This window comes from Telmatherina bonti (assembly GCF_933228915.1).
Source record: "Telmatherina bonti genome assembly, chromosome: 2".
Classification (NCBI taxonomy): domain Eukaryota; kingdom Metazoa; phylum Chordata; class Actinopteri; order Atheriniformes; family Telmatherinidae; genus Telmatherina; species Telmatherina bonti.
In genome coordinates this window covers 36847008-36866960 of record NC_136620.1, presented here as the reverse complement: position 1 = coordinate 36866960, position 19953 = coordinate 36847008, and the positions used below count along the sequence as shown (strand labels likewise).

General features: G+C 40.2%; 1 protein-coding gene across 1 annotated transcript in view; it reads right to left on the bottom strand.

The window, feature by feature from the left end:
- Positions 1 to 7329, bottom strand: part of mrpl23 (mitochondrial ribosomal protein L23) — a 54315-nt gene extending 46986 nt beyond the window's left edge. The window contains exons 1-2 of the mRNA XM_079258687.1: positions 7209 to 7329; positions 2961 to 3083 (exon numbers count right to left, since the gene is read on the bottom strand). Of these exons, the coding sequence (XP_079114813.1) occupies positions 2961 to 3083; positions 7209 to 7228 (143 nt within the window). The 5' untranslated portion in view covers positions 7229 to 7329. The remainder of the gene's footprint in view (positions 1 to 2960; positions 3084 to 7208) is intronic.
- Between the last annotated feature and the right edge of the window lie 12624 nt (positions 7330 to 19953).

The window sequence follows — 19953 nt, the reverse complement described above, 5'->3', positions numbered from 1 at the left end:
TGACAGCATGACTGCTAAGACAATCAAAATACACAAATAAGTTGCTCAGCATTTAATAAACTAATTGGCCATATTGGTGAAAAGCTGAAAGAAACTATTTTCTGCCTCAGTAAATTGGCAAGTTTTCAACTGCAAACGCTGCACAAGTCATAAAACACTTACAGGAGTAGGAAATGTTTCAGATAAACAGACCTGTTTTAACTTTTGCACATTTAAAAAAAATAGACAGATGTGGAACAACTGGGGTCAAATGAAACTACCAGAGGCAGAGACTATGACGTCATCTTTTTAAGGGAAAAGTATTTTTCTCTCAAATCTAAGCAGGTCTGTTCTATACAACACAAATATCCATTAGTCAAAACATGCAGTAATGATTTAGAGTAAACATACTCTGCCAATAGACCTCAGGCTCATTCAAGATGAGCCAGACCTCTGAAAAATCTATCACTGGCAATGGGTACAAAAACGCATGCCAGTTATATTTGTGTCCAGCTTGATCCTGACTTGCTCTGACATCTTGATGACGTATGTAATGGTAATTTTGTGAGATCAAGGCAGCTGCACTTCGGGTGCCAGTTGTGGTCTTGCAACTGCGTAAATGATGGGAAAAGGCTGGCTCTCGGCGGATCTAGCAGCTGATTGGTTTGGATGTCAGGGCAGGTCGGGAAGGTCGTACTTGCTCAACAAAATTTCTTAACAAATTGGTTTGAATGGTTTTTTGTGTGTTTTACAGAATTAATGCAGTGAAACATGTTTGTTTCAGATTCACTGTACAGAGCAGTTTTCTGCTGATGCCTGTTATTGCTTTAACCCAATGTAATCCTAGTTTACTTTTTAAGTTTGAGGGGACAGATTATTGTTTTTGGCTGCAAAATGTAGTATTTTAAACTCCTAAGAAAAAGCATTTGTGCAATCTATTGATGACTAATGTGATATGCATTTTGTTTGTTGAGCCATCTTGTGGTCGAGCCATTTTTACAGCAGCAACCTGGTGTCTGCTCCGGTTTGCAGACGCTGACGCCAGAATTGTTATCTGGATTGACAATGCTAGACAGTATCCTACAGTTACCAACAAATGTATCGTATCTGCCAATCTTTAACTTGATTTGTTTTTCATGTTAGTTTGGTGTCGTTTATAACTGTAACAGAGAAAGGAGAAACACAGGATGAAAACTCCACTCGACAGTCTACCCTCTCATGTCAGTACTGTAATATATTATTGTACTAGCTAGATCATTAGTTGTAGTCAATCACTGCACACCAATGATCCTAACATATCAAATCCTTATTGTTCATCAATCATCAAGCTTGTGATGAGCAACAAAATGTAAACAACAGATCTCTCAGAGAAGGACTAAATGACCTTTGGAGGAGTTTGCCAAAAAAACGCCATAAATATTCTTGTCAAACAGAAACATTTCAGCTCCTCTTATTAACGATTAAATGTTCCACTCTCATTTGTTCCTGTAACAGCAGCAGCAATGTAGGACAGTGATGAGCGACTTGGTGCATCACCTGCCTGCACACAATGAAACAGTGTGTGTGTTTTAATCTTGAAGATGTAACAGTGATTTTGACAATTTCATAGTTGTCCTCAGAAAGCTTGAATAAAATTTTTATATGAACCACGGGGAGAATAAAGTTACCAACATGCCTGATTTAATGTTCCAACATCAACATGATCTCTGTATCATCCAAAGTGTAACAGCAGAATGTCTCCATGTCTCAGCCGAACATGAAATATGTTCTAATAATGAGACGTATCACGCAAATTTACACGCTTTTACAAAAATCTATGGGGTTAGAAGAAAAGTCCAGATGCTTTTTCTTGTGTGGCAGGTTTAGTCACATGTCACAAATTATCTCCCAAATTAGTCATTTGCTGCAGCCCTTCATCTCTTAGTCCATCAGCAACAACTGGTATGATAACATGACTTGTTGCGCCACGTTAAGCTTCTCAGCAACATGAAAACGCAGTTTTTTTTTTATTGAATTGACAACTTTTTCCTAAATTTACAGAGCTGCTGTTATTGGGAATAAAATTATTTCTCCTAAAGTGTCTCTATCATGTACATTTCAGTCTAATTTAGTTTAATATGCAAGTCCAGAAGGCCAAGAAATAATCAAGAATTTTTCACAAACCCCTTCATTCATTTTGTATTGATCCTCTCAGATCAGCCAAATGTCCTTTTAGATATGCCCTATGTCCTGCCTGCGTCTGATTGGCCGACTGCTAAGCGTAGATATACTGAGCAGTGAAGGTGGGTGTGGCTTTTTTCTCCTGAACGTGCACAACCTAGAGAAGATGAACAATCACAAAGTCCCAACTAAAAATTCAAAGTAGAAAAAAACTCTAAAACAAATCGTTTCCGTCCCCATGGAAACCGAACGTAGATTGCTGAAAAACTCAAACGTGTTTTGGTGATTAAAAGAAAATGGCGCCGCTAATGTCTGATGAGTATTCAATAAAATAACACCGTAGAAAGCTCAGAAAACTACAAATAGCATAATAGAGCTGCTTTAATGTGCTTGACCCACTTCTGTCAAACGTCCATGTCTTCTGCTCACCCAGGGAATCTATGTAAGCCTGGAGGTCTCAGACAGTCTCTGGGTTCTTCACATTCAGTTTTTTTTCCACAGCTGAAGTTTTCCACTGCTGTTAGAACAACCAAGACCAGCACCAGATTTCATTTTACAATATTAAGCAATAAGCAGTATCAAGCAAAAAATGACCCGATTCTAGATAGTCTGGTTCCGGTGATTGCTCGCATTAGTTTGTAGTTACACATCAAAAACCAGTTCTTAGCAGAAGCAAAATCTGAAGTGCCAGGAGTTGTGATTCCCAAAAACCCAAATCTTCCAAGTGAGATACAAAATATTCTTTTAAATAAAAATATGGGAAATAAAAGTTATTTGATGCCAAAGAGGAATGAAAAGGAAAATCTAATTTAAAAACTTACTCCATTGGAACACGAAACTGAACAGTGTCAGGAGGCTGTTCTTTTCCTGGCCGCACCAAAGTCAGGAACCAGTTGGGTCTGAAGATCCTCAGCTGAGGATTCCCCAACTGGTAGAGAGGGTATCTGAGAAGATAAAACCATAAATAATCACATCCACAAACAGCCAGTAACATTTATCAGAGCAACACTAGTGGTAGAGAAAGCATAAGTCGTAGCTTCAAATAGCTTCAAATAACTTGTAACAACATAAGATAATGACCTTTGCTTGTTACTAACCATGAAATCCACAATGAGAGCATCGTGTAGTATTTACAAAACAAACTAAATGAATGCAACACCTATTGTGCAGGAAATCACGTGGTTTTTATCCAATTTAAACTAAAAACAGATTAATGTCATTATGTAAGTGCGCTTTATTAGACAAAAGGGTTTGTTTAATGTGCTCTGAGAATTGAGATTATTGGAAAGAAAACTACTACCCTGAAAGTGTTTGGCAAGTGGTAACTCACAGTAGATAAAAATGACATGCCTTCAAACACAGACTAAACTACATTTATAATGTGTCAATCAAATGGCTTCACATCAGTTGACTTAATTGTGTACTTATAGTCCATCTTATCATTTTCTGTCTTAACTGACTGTTTTTAGATAGTTATGAAACTTTTCTCTGGTGACATCAAAATAAACATTTCACAGCACAGAGCACATAGAACATAAGGGGTCAAATACTGTTAGTAGGGGTGGGAAATCAATTTTTTATTTTTTTTTTTTAAAAATCCAATTTTGGAATTTTTTGCTTCACAATTTTAAAATCAATTTTTTTAAACAAAAAAATGGATTACTTTTCCAAATAGATAAAAGTGATCCATGATGAAATGTTTGTCACTTTTATTGATCTTTTTACTAGTCTTCTTGGGCATTATAGCAGCAGAGTGATGGTCTGGCTACTGCAGTGTTGCTCAAATCTGGTCTTCAGGCCCCCCTGCACTGCATGTTTCATAGGCGACCATACCTTAACACACCTGAATGAAATAATGGGCTTGTTAACCAGCTGCAAAGAACTTGATGAGTAAGTTCAATAACCTTACACAGCGCTTTGGAGCTGGGTCATATCTAAAACATGCAACGCAGGGAGGCCTGAGGACCAGAATTGAGAAACACTGGGCTATTGTGTTGTTTTTTCCTAATTGAAATTGAGAAAAGTGACAGCAAAAATAAGTTTTGTACTTTTTTTTGTTGTTGTTGTTTTTAGTCTACAAAAATCAGCAATATTGAATAATCGTGAGAATCACAATTTAAGTCGAATCGGCACCCAAAATATTGGAATCGTATCAGGATGAAAGAATGTCCCAGCCCTAATTGTTAGTGTAGAACAGGGGTAGGCAACTCCAGTCCTCAAGTGCCACAGTCCTGCAAATGTTTGGAGTTTCCCTGCTGCAACACACCTGGCACACATCAGACCTAATTAGCAGACTTGTGCAGAGCATGACATCAAACTCTGCACAACTCTGCTAATTAGCCATTGATTTTAAATCAGGTGTGTTGCAGCAGGGACACCCTAACATTGGCAGGACTGTGGCACTTGAGGACTGGAGTTGCCTACCCCTGTTCTACACTAACAATTAGGGCTGGGACATTCTTTCATCCTGATAAACTGTGGTAGTTGCCTACCCCTAGTGTAGATTAATAAGATATGTATTTTTTTTTAAAAATTTAAAAAAAATAAAAAACTAAAATCAAATATAACTTAATTTAATGTTGGTCCCCTTGATATACACCAAAGTTGTCCAAGTTTGGTCTTGGAGATTTCCCATCTTGCAACTTTTAGATGCAACCCTCGTCCAACTCACTCTGCATCAAATATCTGAACATCCTCTTCTGCATGTCATGCGCTTTTGCAGGGGGCTGGCAATGAGCCATTCATATGATTCACATCCTGCAGAGCATTTCTTCTACGATCAAAACTGCAGTAACTCATATAATCAACTCCTCTCTTGAATCTGGGCTTTTTCCCTCTGTCTTCAAGCAAGCTCGGGTCACCCCGCTGCTGAAGAAACCCACACTCAACCCAGCCCAGGTTGAAAACTACTGGCCGGTCTCGCTGGTGCCTTTCTTATCTAAACTACTAGAGCGTGCAGTCTTTAGCCAAATCTCGCAATTCCTCCACGATGAAAACCTTTTTGATCCATATCAGTCTGGCTTTAGGCAAGGCCATTCCACTGAAACTGCTCTCCTGTCTGTTACTGATCCCCTCCGGCTTGCCAGATCCACTGGTCAATCGTCAGACCTGGTCCTGCTGGACCTGTCTGCTGCTTTTGACACAGTGAACCATCAGATTCTCCTCTCCACACTCTCTGGGCTTGGCATCTCTTGATCTGTCCTTTCCTGGTTCTCGTCCTACCTCTCAGGAAGATCCTTCAGGGTATCCTGGCGAGGAGAAGTGTCCAGCTCACATGAGTTGAAAACAGGGGTGCCTCAAGGGTCGGTGCTCGGCCCTCTTCTCTTCTCACTACACACCTCCTCACTTGGTGCAGTCATACGTTCTCACGGCTTCTCCTATCACTGTTACGCTGATGACACTCAGCTTTTCCTCTCCTTTCCTCCGGATGACACAACAGTCTCAATGAGAATATCAGCTTGCCTTGCTGATATCTCGGCATGGATGAAGGCTTGCCACCTTCAGCTCAATCTGTCCAAGACAGAGCTCATCGTCTGCCCAGCCAATCCTTCCTTACATCCGCAATTGAGTGTGAAGCTCGACTCTGTCACACTTGTTCCTACGCCTGCTGCCCGGAATCTTGGGGTCATGGTGGATGACCAGTTGACCTTTAAGGTCCATGTTGCCTCGGTTGCCCGTACCTGTCGATATGCTCTCTACAACATCAAGAGAATCAGACCGTACCTGACAGAACATACGACTCAGCTTCTGGTTCATGCTCTGATCATCTCATGCATCGATTACTGCAATTCCCTACTGGGAGGTCTGCCTGCATGCTCTGTTAAACCTCTGGAAATGATCCAGAATGCCGCAGCGTGTCTGGTTTTCAACCAACCCAAACGAGTTCATGTCACTCCGCTGCTAATCGCTCTTCACTGGCTTACAGTGGCAGCACGCATCAAATTCAAAGCCTTGCTTCTGGCTTACAAAACAATAACTCAAACGGCTCCAGTCTACCTTCACACCCTAATCCAGGCCTACACTCCCTCTCGACAGCTGCATTCCACCAGTCAAAGACGCCTCATGTTACCACCACAACGTGGGACTAAATCACTAGGCAGACTCTTTTCCTCTGTTGTGCCATGATGGTGGAATGATCTCCCAAAGTCTGTCCGCTCTGCAGAGTCCCTGTCTACTTTTAAGAGCAAGCTGAAGACTCAGCTCTTCAAGGAACACTTCAACACTTAGTATAGCTGTGTTTAGTGGAAAGTTGGAGAACTTAGTCCAGTTCTTTGCAACAAACTTTATGATATTAATTCTTTGTATTGTAACATAGGTGACATTATATGGTGGGAAGGGAGTAAACAACAAAACAAAAAAAAAAAGGCCATAGCACTTTATGCAAGGATCTGCATCCAAGTGGACAGTCCACTAGCATCTTCCTACGATGTCCTCTACTGTTTAATTTTGTGCTTGTGTTGTTCTCACTCATATGTAAGTCACTTTGGATAAAAGCGTCTGCTAAATGACTGTAGAATAGATTAGAATAGAATAGAATAGAATAGAATAGATGTGTTGGACAAGGTCTCATCTAAAAGCATATAAAAGTCTCAGAATGGTTGTTCTCCAGTACCGGACTTGAGCACACCTGATCTACACATTGTAACACCGTTATCACAAACTCCTAAGACCTTTATATGCTGTACGACCTAACCCTTGCAAATATGAAAGCCAAAACTTGGCATGTATGAATGTAACATTACTGCTCTCAATATTTAAATGTAAATTTGCATCACCGTTACTGTTAGTAAATTACTGACCATTGAAGCCAAACAGGGACCAGTACACAAGCTGCATGCTAACATTTGTTTTTAGCATAGTTAGCTGCTGCTAACCAAGTTGTTTAGTTAGGAAGGAAACCTAACAGCATAGATTTGTGTATGATAAACACTAAACAGCAGACAGTCTAGAAACTAGACTTGCTAACTTTAGCTGGCTTTGCAAGGTCCTGAATGTAAAGATAAAGCCACTAATAATGACGAAATGTCTTTTCTCGCTTACATCTTGAGGAAAAAGCTCATGTTACTTACAACAATCGTGTTACTGGCATTACTGAAGTAGATCGTTTGGAGGCAGAAGCTGCTGGCTCCTTGTTTTGTAGTTTCTCAAGGTTGACAAATGCTACACGTGCATAGATCTACTTCCGGGATGGTTACACTGCGCATGCGTGTTGTGTTCGCTCGGTAGAATTAAATTAATATTGTAAAAAACGAAAAAAAAAAGGGGGGGCAATTAAACGTATGTTAATTGAAAAAAATAAATAAATAAACAAAAACTCATGTTAATTTGCTGGAAGTTGGTGGAAGAAAAGTTTCTCATTCTTGTAATACTTTTTCTAAGGTAACGTATCTTTCAGAGCCTCGTATTACTGCTGTACAGGGATGTATTTATAAGATTATGTTTGTTTATATATATATCAGTCAGGATTAATAGACAGTCTGACCTATTTTTTCAGTTTAAATAAATCAATTACCAGCCATTTCCATCCAGTAAATATTTCCCAAACAATAATTACTTTAGAGATATCAAAAAATTGCAAGACATTCTCTCTCATTTCACATTATTATTATTATTATTATTATTATTATTGTTGTTGTTGTTGTTGTTGTTATTTTTGTTTTTTGTAAACTCCTTAATGCTTAATCTTTTATTTTGAGCTGCCATTTGCGATAAACGTGTGCACAAAGAATTTTTGCAAAAATGTATAACTGCGTAAAATATAATTTTCTGGATACATTCTGTGTCTTCAGAACAGATGTGTAGACTGAGAGATCAGAATCCATCATAGAAATTCTTCTGAGCCTGACTGCTTCCCCTTTAGTCCAGATTCTTTGAGGTCTTCCTTGGGTAACAAAGCTCAGGAATGCCATTGCCAGAGTTTTTTATACAGGGGCATGCACAATGGTTTAGCAGCAGAGGGAGACCTTGTCCCATGTCTGCTTCAGACCCTGTGTCCCGTCTCACCTCACATTATGCTATGATGCGACAGTGCCTGCAACAAGGTTAAGAATGATTGAAGCCCCCCTGAGTGGAACATGAGCCCCTGGTTCAGCTGGGTCAGACTGGCAGGAAATGTTGCACACAGACCATGCTGTGCCTGGGAAGGAAGTTTCCACTAGTTAAGATGTTATCAAGTGAGTTTGTGTATATTTAGAGAAACAACTAGCTCAGACCTTGGCAGAGGCATCTTGCCGTGTTACTTCAGACAGCTGCCACAACATATCAACCTACGGGAGTAGTTGGCAAAGGCTGCCAACTACTTCCACAGGTTGCCACAACCTGCCAGAGCAGTTGTCGTGAAATGCCACAGCCACGCATCTGTTTTTGTTTGTGAAACTGATGTTGATAACATGAAAAATATTTAACTACTTGGATCTTCCAGTGAGCCCCATTCCAAAGTGTAATTACTCATTATTTAACCTTTAGTCACAGACATTTGTTTTTTAAATGGAAGACTATTTTGTGACAGCCATCATGTTCAGATTGTGAAATTATTTAAATGTACATGGTTTGTGATTATCTTTAGACCTGAGACATAAATTCATAGGAATCTGTTAAGCCATCTGTTAATCATGTCTCAGAATCTGTTTGTGTATGTCTCCATGTATGACCAGTTGCTTTTGTTTACACAGATACTGTGCCAACAAATATGACCTTGTGTAGGTACAGCAGCATTTGTGATACATTGTTTTGGTGTGTCTAGACATTTTTCTGATATTGTTAACATTGAGTGATTGTCATTTTACAGTGAAAGCAGTAACCTATACTGATTTTATAGTTAGTTTTCATATTCATAAAGATTGATTAAACCTTTATATTTGGTGTAGATGTGTAGATTTTGAATATATATATATATATATATATATATATATAAATTGTTTAGTTGAAAAGGTTTATTAAAAATATGTGATATGCAGACACCATCATCATGCATCATGACAGGCATAAATAACCAAAATAGATAAATAAACATAAACTTAAAACTATATATTCAACATATCCAAAACAGAGTGGGAGGAAGTACAAACTTGTTTTTTTCCCACCCCTGATACAATAAATAAAGATTTAATTGATAATATTCTACAATAATTGCATGATTACACTTTACAATAACTATATCTTTTTTTGCAGTTATTTTTCTGCCGTCTTTCTTCATGTTTCTTGCTTAGATTTTTTTTACCTACACATACAGTTAACCTGACAACTACTCTGTTTGCCACCAACTATCCATGAGCGACATATAAATTTGTTCTTTTGTTGTTGTTGTTGTTGTTGTGTAATTGATTTGAATGAAGTCTGCAATGGTCTGGCGAGCTGTCCAGAGTGCACCCCGCCTTTTGCCCAAAGACTGCTGGGTTAGGCTCCAGCTTCCCCGCGACCCCTCATCGGCCTAAGCGGTTAGGATGATGAATGAATGAATGAATTGAATTGAGTTGTTCTTTATTTTTCACAAGGTTTCACCAAATTCCCTCAACTCATAGTTTTTCACAGCTCCAAAAAATGTTTGCATGCAAGTTGCAAATTTCTCAGTTGAAGAAATAGACCTTAAAGTCAACAAACTGATTTAATGAGTTAATGTGAGTTTATTGCCCATGCTCCAGGCTTAGATAAACAACACAGGCTTCAGTTCAACTGCAGCAAAAGGGAAAATGCAGAAGGTGTCAGATTTATCCTAAAGCTTGCTGCATGATGTAATGGCAGTCTTAGTTGTCAATGGGAATAAACTTGCAATACTTCATTCAGGCTGTTACTCTAAGGCTATTTTACTCTTTACATGTGACTGTGCTTGTGAAGGTGCCATGTGGATTAAATTAACCCTCAATAACATTATTTGTTCTAGCTGACATTATGCTCATGGGGTGGATATTATTGAATAAACTGATCTTAAAGTAATTCAAAAGTCACAAGTTGCAGCTCTAATCAATTTAAACACAACTAAAATGGAGAAAAGTCAAGTCTCAGAAAAAATCTGAAGGTTGGTGTTTCTTTTGGGGGCCACAAGTGGGAGCTAAGTAGTGATCATGGTTTGTGAAAAAGAGCATTTTTGTGTCTGTGTATAATTTCTGTGTGTAATTCTACACAGAGATATGGTCAGATGTAGACATTTGTTAATAACATGTTTGATTTCATTATTTAATTTGCTGTCAATTGAATATAACCATCAGTGAAAAGTTCATTTTTTTCATGTTGCTGTTCTAAGTATGATCACCCCCTAAAATGGGTATCTTGAGTGAGACAATTTCCACATGATTGTGTTAAGGTCAGAATGTGAAGGTTAATCCCTTCAAGAACTCCTACGTGGCCTTCACTATATATTTGAGGTCATTTCCTATTTGTTCTGTGCAAAACTGTTGAATTAAATTTTCTGTGTTGGGCTAAAAACTTCACCTTTCTGGCCTGTCTTCTGTCACATCATCAGTACAGTAAATGGCCCAGTTCCACTGGAGTCCATGCAAGTCCATGCCATCACTTCACCTGTTTTACAGAAGACATATGCATATTTTTTCACTCCTTTCCCCTTTCATGCCTTAGTAATGATTCAAGTTGATGCTTGCTGTTCCAGATGTCAGTCTGACTTTTTAAGACGTCTTTTAGGCTAAACTGGCCTTTCCATTCTCAAAGTGAATGGCTCGCCGCTTGTGGTAAAGCTGGTGAAATCTTTCTGTGGTTGACTTGGATGAGTTCCTTCTGGCCGATGCTTCTGTACTTGACTGGATGTTGTGAACTGGTTTCCTTTTCACTTTAAAAAAAGGAAGGCTCCTATGATCATCTATCACTGTTGTCCACTCTGGAAGTCTGGGTTTTTAAAGCTTTTCACTGCTGAAAATTACTGAAAATTTGACCCCAAAATGTACCAAACTACTGATTTAACCTCTCCCAGTGTTGTGGTTACCTTTCTGATGGATTTGTTGTGTTTTTGCAGCCAAAGTCTGATCTGTTTCACCTGTAAATATAAACGTCACACTGGGAATAAACTACACATTTTATATTTGATAAAGAAAAGAAAAACAAAGAAACCCATCACTTTATTTTTTAGTATTTAGCAGCAGGGCATTTGTTAGTGGGTCAACGTTTGTTATGCACATAAAATTTACAACTCTTATCTCTTCCTTGGCTTGAGACTGGGATCTTACAGTTGGTGCAGAAGCAGTAGCTGCATCCATTACATCAGTCAGGGTGCCAATGTTTAGTGAAGCACTAGCCAGAACAGACCAGGCCAGGTTGTTGGAAAGGGGGCACAGGGGGCCAGCAACATGAACCAGTGCAGACTTCAGCCAAAGTTCTGGTCTCACACTGCTGTCTAACTCTGCCATTAATATATGCAAATCACTCCTGTTTGTTAATGCACACAGTTGTGTGTCTTCTAATGACAATTAAAGTTGATTTAAGTTAAATATTTTAATTCACTTGTTGCTTAAAGAATACAACCTTGATGCGTTGGTTTTTTAATTGCATTTTGAACGACTGCTTGAAAACTTGTGGCGCAGTAGCTCCAATGTTGGCCATGACATGTTAATTATGAGTTTCATTTACAATTTATTACAAGTAGTTTGAACTCAGTCAGCAACGGTCACTTTTTATTGCAAAAATTACACATATCTCGCACCTCTTTGTATGCAAGCCTGCATGTGACAGACAGAAAGAAAAACGAGGAAGGTTCAAGTCTGGGGCACTGGAAAAGGATTCTGTGACAGCACAGAAAAAGGGAGAAAGTTAGGGTGGAGGAGGGAGAGGTGGATAGACGGAAACAGTTCAGTCTACAGTCGGATTGTCCCGCCGAGATCAGACACTGTGGTCGCATGGAAACTTTCCCCTCCGACTCGCAGGCAGTCAGAGGAGAAGTTGTGTAGGTATTGAATATCCTGGAGAAGGAAAAAAAGCAGTAAATTGAAGATCCAGACATGAGGCTGGAAGAGTTAGTCAGTTATAGTAAATAGTTTTACTTCAAAGAATGGATCAGTTCCTCAACGCTTGCTTAAAACTCCTGCAAATGATAACTTAAATTTCTGCTGTGCCTTCAGAACATTCAATCTAGATTGTGCATCACAAGAAAAAGGAGATCACATCTTATCATATAGAGCAGGGTGCAAAGTTTGATCCTTGAGATCTACCATACTGCAACTTTTAGATATAGCCCTTGTCCAGCACAGCTGAATGCTGCAACCTGCATGAAGGGGAACATTTTACTGGTAGATGAATTAAATACTAGAACAGATGACATGCATTTTGTGGTTAAGCTGAGTATAAAAGAGGGTGTTTTTCCACAACATAATAATGGTCCCAAAGTTACCTTAATATTGATCACGAATCATCTCAGGCAGTCCAAACTGACCCTCACAACCTGCCAGTCATTTACCACCAGCCAATGTCCTGTAAATCTGGCATAGATTAAATAAAAGAATGAAAATGAAGCATAAAACAGTTCAGAAAAGGAATAAAAATGAAAAACACGTCAAATCAATCCCAAGCAATGAAAATTAAATAAAAATGTGAAAAAATACCCAAATGCGATCAAGTCTAAAGATGGGCTGAAGGTGAATGATTAAACTTAGATTTTTAAGAAGAGGGTGGGGAGTCCAGTGCGCAAAGGTAAATCACTCCATCATGCAATCGCAGGGTCTGTCTCCTCTAAGCCTTTGGGTGGCCTGGTCAGCTGACTTGATGGGCTGAGTAGGAGTAAAGCGGTGTGCTGCTCATATACATTACGTGGGGCAATTTTAACTTTATGGCCTATAGATGCACAGCCAGCCAGCATAGTGAAGCCAGAACAGGAGTTGTGTGCTCCCATTTTTCGGGTTTATAAAGATCAGCACTTCAGAAGAGTGAAGGATGTAAAGCCTGAAGATAACACATAATCAGAATACTTTGATAGAAAAACACAACAGGGACAAGAGCTAAAACAAAAACTCAGACCTGGGTCAACCTTGTTCCAACCCTTATTTCTGTTCAACCTTTTGCAACTGAGCTCCAAGGTCATATTTATGGTAGCAGTCGCTTAATAAGTAGTAATATTTGTTCAACATAGGATGCCGAGTAGCTTGGACAACCAGTTGACTTGAGCCCCCCAACCTGGAAAAACATCAGACTCTCAAGTCTGTTTTCTAGTTATTTAAAAAGAAAAGGTGCAAAAAAACATTTGCAAGAGTTTAACTGGGGTTCAGAGACTTTAAATGACTCTGCAGTAGTTTCAGATATTTATCTGCTCTATGGGAACACAACACCCAGTTGCATGACCAGTTGCACTCAGGTCTGCAAGTATGAGCACAGTTAATTTTCTTTTTATAGAAAACATGGTTATTAATTTTAAACTGATTTGACTGGAAAAGCAATAAGATACCAACTCAGTCTTGCTATATGTAGCTAATGTCTGTAGCTAGTAAAATAAAATAATAACCAGCATGCGAGTTTGGCTGGAAACTGTGGTCCACCACAACTTCAGAGTAACACCATCACTTTCTGTAACCAATGATGTATGTTACAAGATGTAACATCAGCTTTGTGTTTGGCTCAGCCAAGAGAGGCTAAACTGAAAAGATTTCATTTGTTTTATTTTCATGGACGTACCCACAAATAAAAAAAAAAACCACACACACACACAATTAAAACATCTTGATTGTTGTGATTAGAAGGAGTCATAAGATCAATATGATCAATAATTGGTATGTTAAGGCACTATTGGAAGTAATTTTATGATTTTTTTTTTAATTTCAAAATGTGTTTGATCTCAAGATTATTTGGGTTTTGACCCCTGAGTTTTATTGTTTCTGTCACCATAAAAAGAAATCCAAGAAATTTTCAGATATTTTTCAAACATTCTGTATGCTGAACAAGGCAGGAATCCACTTTGACGTACATAAACCATTAGCCTGTCCACACCACACCTAATTAAACTCTTGCCCCTTTGCCATCAACACCAAATGAGTGGTCAGCGGTAGTGGCCAGTTAAGGTCAGATTCCGCTGTTTTTTCACGTCCCATGTTCACACACTCAGAGGGAGCGTATGCATGCCATGCAGCAGTCCTCCAACTATAAATAGCTGTGGGTCATGGGCAATTTGCATGGCGTGTAAATTTAGACCTTCCCCCCTGGATGTTCCGTTGAAGTCATCAGATTGACCTCTGACCCAGGAGTCCGGCTGCCATGGGTCCTATAGTGAACTTGAAGTTCATGGTTCTGAATGCACAATTGAAGGCACAAACATGTGCAAGTACTGGACAACACAGTATGTCACTCATGTGCAAGATTGCACTTGCTGAAATGCATAATCTGAAAGAGCTTGACGTGAAAGTGTTGCTTTAAATGTGTTTAAATAATGCTGAACACTAAACACATTCATCTACTCCAAAAATCCACATGACAAACCATGTAATTCCAGGGGCTTCTTTGTCTCTCACGCTAAAACAATTTGGTGCAGATAAAAGAGCTGTTGTGTTGAATCAAAAGGAACTGGAATATAGTGAGTAGGTGTAGTTTTCACCCAGGTTCCCACAGCCTTATCCAGTGTCTCTGCCCCTGCCAGACGTAAATGATGGATCAGGAGGGCTGAAATGGATAAACAGGGACAGAGGTAACTGATCTTCAAGGTATGTTAGTCGACACTCTTAGGATATTTGGTGCACGGTACCACAGAAGACCTCAACCTACAAACATAACATTGCACAAGCCATGATTCCTCTTGTCTTATTTTTGGGTCTGATAAAGTTGTTGTTGGATACCAGTAGAGCCATGGCCATGTTATAGTAAGAACTGTGTTGAAATAAATGGACAGTGACACTGAATAACAATAAATCATTACGTGCCATGTTCACAGTAGTCTTCTGAAAAATAAGAACAGAGTTTATATATTTTTGTTTTTGATGTATGATCTCATGCATGAGCAGTGACTCAGCACAGACGTTTATTATGAGTGGTATAAGTAAACCAGTAGTACTATGCTGACGTTATAACTCCAGACACAATAGATGTTGACAGTCTAAATGCCACCTTCAACAAATCACACCATCACCTGCTACCCTTGAGCCGCTCATAAACACCATTCTTGCCTTCAGATGTTTTCTGCACACCCAATGAGTCACACCAAACATTAAACATCACACACTCTATCATATATAATGATTGCCACAGTGAACTCTGGACCACAGCACCACACATGCCAGTAGACCTGCTGTTTAGAAATACATATATATACATATATATGTATATATAAAAGTTTATAGTATAAACTTATGAATCATGTAAAAGCAATCATCAGAGGCATTTTCAAAGCTGCATCAGTAAGACTAATAATAAATCCAGAAATCCAGAACACACTGAGTGAATGGTAAATAAACTCAGATTATTGTAAAATACAAATAATTAAAAACCTCGTGAAATTTAAATGATTGTGCTATTATACGCTAATGTTTAAAAGCTTGAGAGAAAAACCCAGTTCTTGCCATTTTTATTCAAATTCAAGCAGTTCGATTTGTTAAGGGGAAGGTTATATAACCCTGGAAAATTATGTACATTTCCCAATTATAACAACAAATATAATAAATAGGTAAATGACTTGAAGCTGTTCTGAAGTAATGGAGCTTAATCAGACCTTTAAAGTCATGATCTCATTTCCCGCAGGTGTCCCACTGGGTTTTAAAAACTGTGTGAGAGCAAAGCTGTAAAATAAAGTTAATTCTGGATTCAACTTCAGAGTCCTGGCATGGTTTTGCACTTTCTGCCATTCATCAAATATAAGGGTCTATCATAATGTCTAAGAATATCTCTTTAATCAAAAAATGAAAACTAATTAAATCAACATTTGAGATACTGAATTTATGCTCCACATTCTCAGAACAACTCATCAAACATGAAATGTAGATTTTTAGTGAAACCTCAGTATGATGGATGGCATCAAACTCACTTTCTACACTTTGGAAAACCCAACAAAAACAAACTTAGATCTTTTTTCTTCCTTTATGACATAAAGTGATTGCATCTGGAGAGTGAAATAATAATTTAGAAATGCTTTTCAAACTTTTTGATAATATGATATTAAGTTTATCAGATATACGCAGTAAAACTAAACACACACAGCTAGAAGGCTTCACAGACTGGTGTAGAGTCCTTTATTATTTAGTTTTCAGTTAAAATGTTAACAATCACATGACCAAACGTTAGCGAGGCATGGGATGTCCAAATGACGTCCTCCCTGTCCACCAAATCACCAGAGAACGTCTCTACACGGTTTTTACGCACGGAGAGCGCAGAGATCATTTGACTGCGGTCAAGTCAGCCGCTTCTCGTTTTCACGTAGTCAAGCGAGCCGCTCCTAAATTAAACCCCCTCCTGTGCTCGGCTTTGCGGTAAAGGCGCAGAGACCGCTGCGCACAAACTATTTCCGCTTTAAAATAAATAAAACGATGAATTCTGAGACGTAATAATCACAAAAGATTTCAGCAGCTAAACGACATGAACCTTAAACTATCGAACTGCAATGCTGATATTTACGCTAAATAAATGATTGAAACACGAGGTGAGGTGAAAATGTCTGTTTGTCTCTCCCCAAATGTAAGTAGTATGCACTCACACACACTATATACATACATATATATACACACACACACACACACACACACACACACACACACACACATATATACATACATACATATATACATACATACATATATATACACACACACACACACACACACACACACACACACACACACACACACACACATACCCATCCATACATACATACCCATCCATACATACATACCCATCCATACATACATACATACCCATCCATACATCCATCCATACATCCATACATATATATAAATACAGTTTACATATACATATACATATATATATATATACATACATATATATAAATACAGTTTACACACACACACACACACACACACACACACACACACACACACACACACACACACACACACACACACACACACACACACACACACACACACACACACACATATATATATATATACATATACATATACATATATATATATAAACTTAACCAAAACGAAAACGCGAATACGCCCCCTCACGCCTGCCCTCGTGAGCGAGCACACAATTGTTTGACGAGCCCCCACGCTTGTTACGGCCACGGCTCAAGACCGCAACAAAGCGAGGGAGACAGAGACTGGGTAAAGTGCACGAATGGATATTTATTACCGAAAGAAAGAACGTAACAGAAAATAAGACTAACATACGATAATTAACTTAAATGTGCAATTAGTTGAAGAGCGGGGACAGCAGCGGGCGGCTGCTTGGGCGAGGTGGCACAATCACCCACGGGAGCGCGCCGGAGGAGGAGCCGGAGCGCAGGAGAAACAGAAGCCAGCGCCCTCTGGTCCAGGACCACTCTTATAGGCGGAGAGGCAGACGGGTGGAGCCAGGGCAAATTACATCCAGGTGGACAATCAGCACCTGCACAGAGGGCAAAGGAGGAGCGGCTGCTGCAGCAAATCAACCCCCCCCCCCCCTCCAAAGCCCCATACGTCCTAGGGACGTAACACCCCCCACCCTACAGGAAAGGGGCCCCAAACGGGACCTTGACAGGCAAGCTAGCAATAGCAAACGATAATACTGGGTCACCCATGTAACGCAACAAAACAAGGCATACATGTAGTTATATCGGATTAAATCAGGAAACCAACAAATTAGTGGTGGGCAGCCAGTAGTAGCGGACAGTAGTCACCCTATTTAGTCACCTGTAGGAGATCTAGACAATGCGTCAGCAACAACATTGTCAAGGCCTTTTATATGTTTGATCACCAAGTTGTAGGATTGGAGGAACAGCGCCCATCGCATCAGTCGCTGGTTCGGAGACTGCAGGTTGCTCAGAAATGTCAGCGGGTTATGGTCCGAGTACACAATCACTGGGCCACTCCCGACGTAGACTTGGAAATGGTGCAGGGCCCAGACCAGTGCCAGCGTCTCCTTCTCGATCACAGAGTAGTTCACCTGATGCCTATTGAACTTCCTGGGGAAAAAACAGACTGGTCTGCTAACCCCTGCCCTATCCTGCTGCAACAAAACGGCACCAGCCCCGACCAGACTGGCATCAACCTCCAACCTAAACTCTTTATCCCACTGCGGAGCAGCAAGAACAGGAGCATTTGAGATCAGCCCCTTCACTCTCTCAAAAGCCCTCTGAGTGACAGGTGACCATACAAACTTAGAACTACCTTTTAACAAGTCCGTTAAAGGCGCTACCACTGTCAAAAAGTTAGAACAAAAACAACGATAATAACCCACCATCCCTAGGAACCGCATAAGTTCCTTCTTAGTTTTTGGCCGTGGAAACCGATCTATTGCCTCAACCTTGGCACGCACAGGACGAACACTGCCGTGTCCAACAACGCGCCCGAGGTAGACAACAGTAGCTTTAGCAAACTCACATTTAGCTAGATTGATGGTCAGACGAGCTTTAGCTAACCGGACAAACACAGCACGCAAACGAGATAAATGATCCTCCCATGTATCTGAATACATGACCAAATCGTCGAGGTGAACAGCGCAACCATCTAGACCCCCAACAACCCTGTTCATTAGGCGCTGAAAGGTCGCCGGCGCATTCCTCAACCCAAAAGGCATTACGTTATACGAAAACAAACCATTTGGTGTAATGAACGTTGCGATTTCTCTGGCCCGCTTCGTAAGTGGCACCTGCCAATAGCCCTTCAATAAGTCCAGCTTGGTCACATAGCTCGCCCCCCCCACTTGATCTACACAGTCTCCCATACGAGGAAGAGGGAAGGAGTCAGGCCTGGACACCGCATTAACTTTACGAAAATCAGTGCAAAAGCGAGGACCATTATCGGACTTTGGCACCAAAATACATGGCGAGGCCCAGCTAGAATCTGAGGGTTCAGCAATGTTATTTTCCACCATATAACCTACTTCAGCTTCCAGCTGTTTACGCTTCTCGGGATGTACTCTGTAAAACCTTTGTCTAATTGGAGGAGAACCTCCGACATCTATGTCGTGTTCAATCAAGTCGGTACATGAAGGCATGTCACCAAACAGGCATGGAAACTCCCGAATTAACTGAACAACTTGCCTGCGCTTAGACAGATCTAGATAACCCAAAGAACCGTCGAGTTGATTCAAAAAGGCACTATTTCTCAACCGACCGGACACCATAGCCTCATCTGGCTCCGGTGAGTCCCCAATCTCCAACTCCGCCACAGCTGGGGCCGGAACCACCGCACACTGAGGACGAGCTGTAGATAACCCAGCAGTTACAGCATCTGGAGAGAAATATGGTTTCAGCAAGTTGACATGACAGAGCTGAGTTTTAGATCTACGACCAGGAGTCAAAACCAAATAATTTAGGTCAGACAGCTTTTTCACAACAGAGAATGGACCAGAGAACCTAGCCTGAAACGGAGAAGCAACTAAAGGCAACAGAGCAAGAACCTGATCACCCGGCAGAAATTCTCGATGTACTGCATGCTTGTCATAACGGGTTTTCATCTTACCCTGAACATTAGCCAATCTTTTCTTAGCCACATTCTGAGCTGTGTACAACCTATGCCAAAAACCATTAACAAAGTCAATCAGGTTACTGGGAGGGTCAGCGTCTTTCCAACAGTCCTGTGAAAGTGCCAGAGGCCCACGAACCCTGTGACTGAACACAAGATCATTCGGACTAAACCCAGTGCTTTCCTGGACCACCTCACGAGCAGCCAGCAGCATCCACGGCAAAGCCTCCTCCCAGTCACCTTTCATCTGGACACAAAAAGAACGCAACATTGA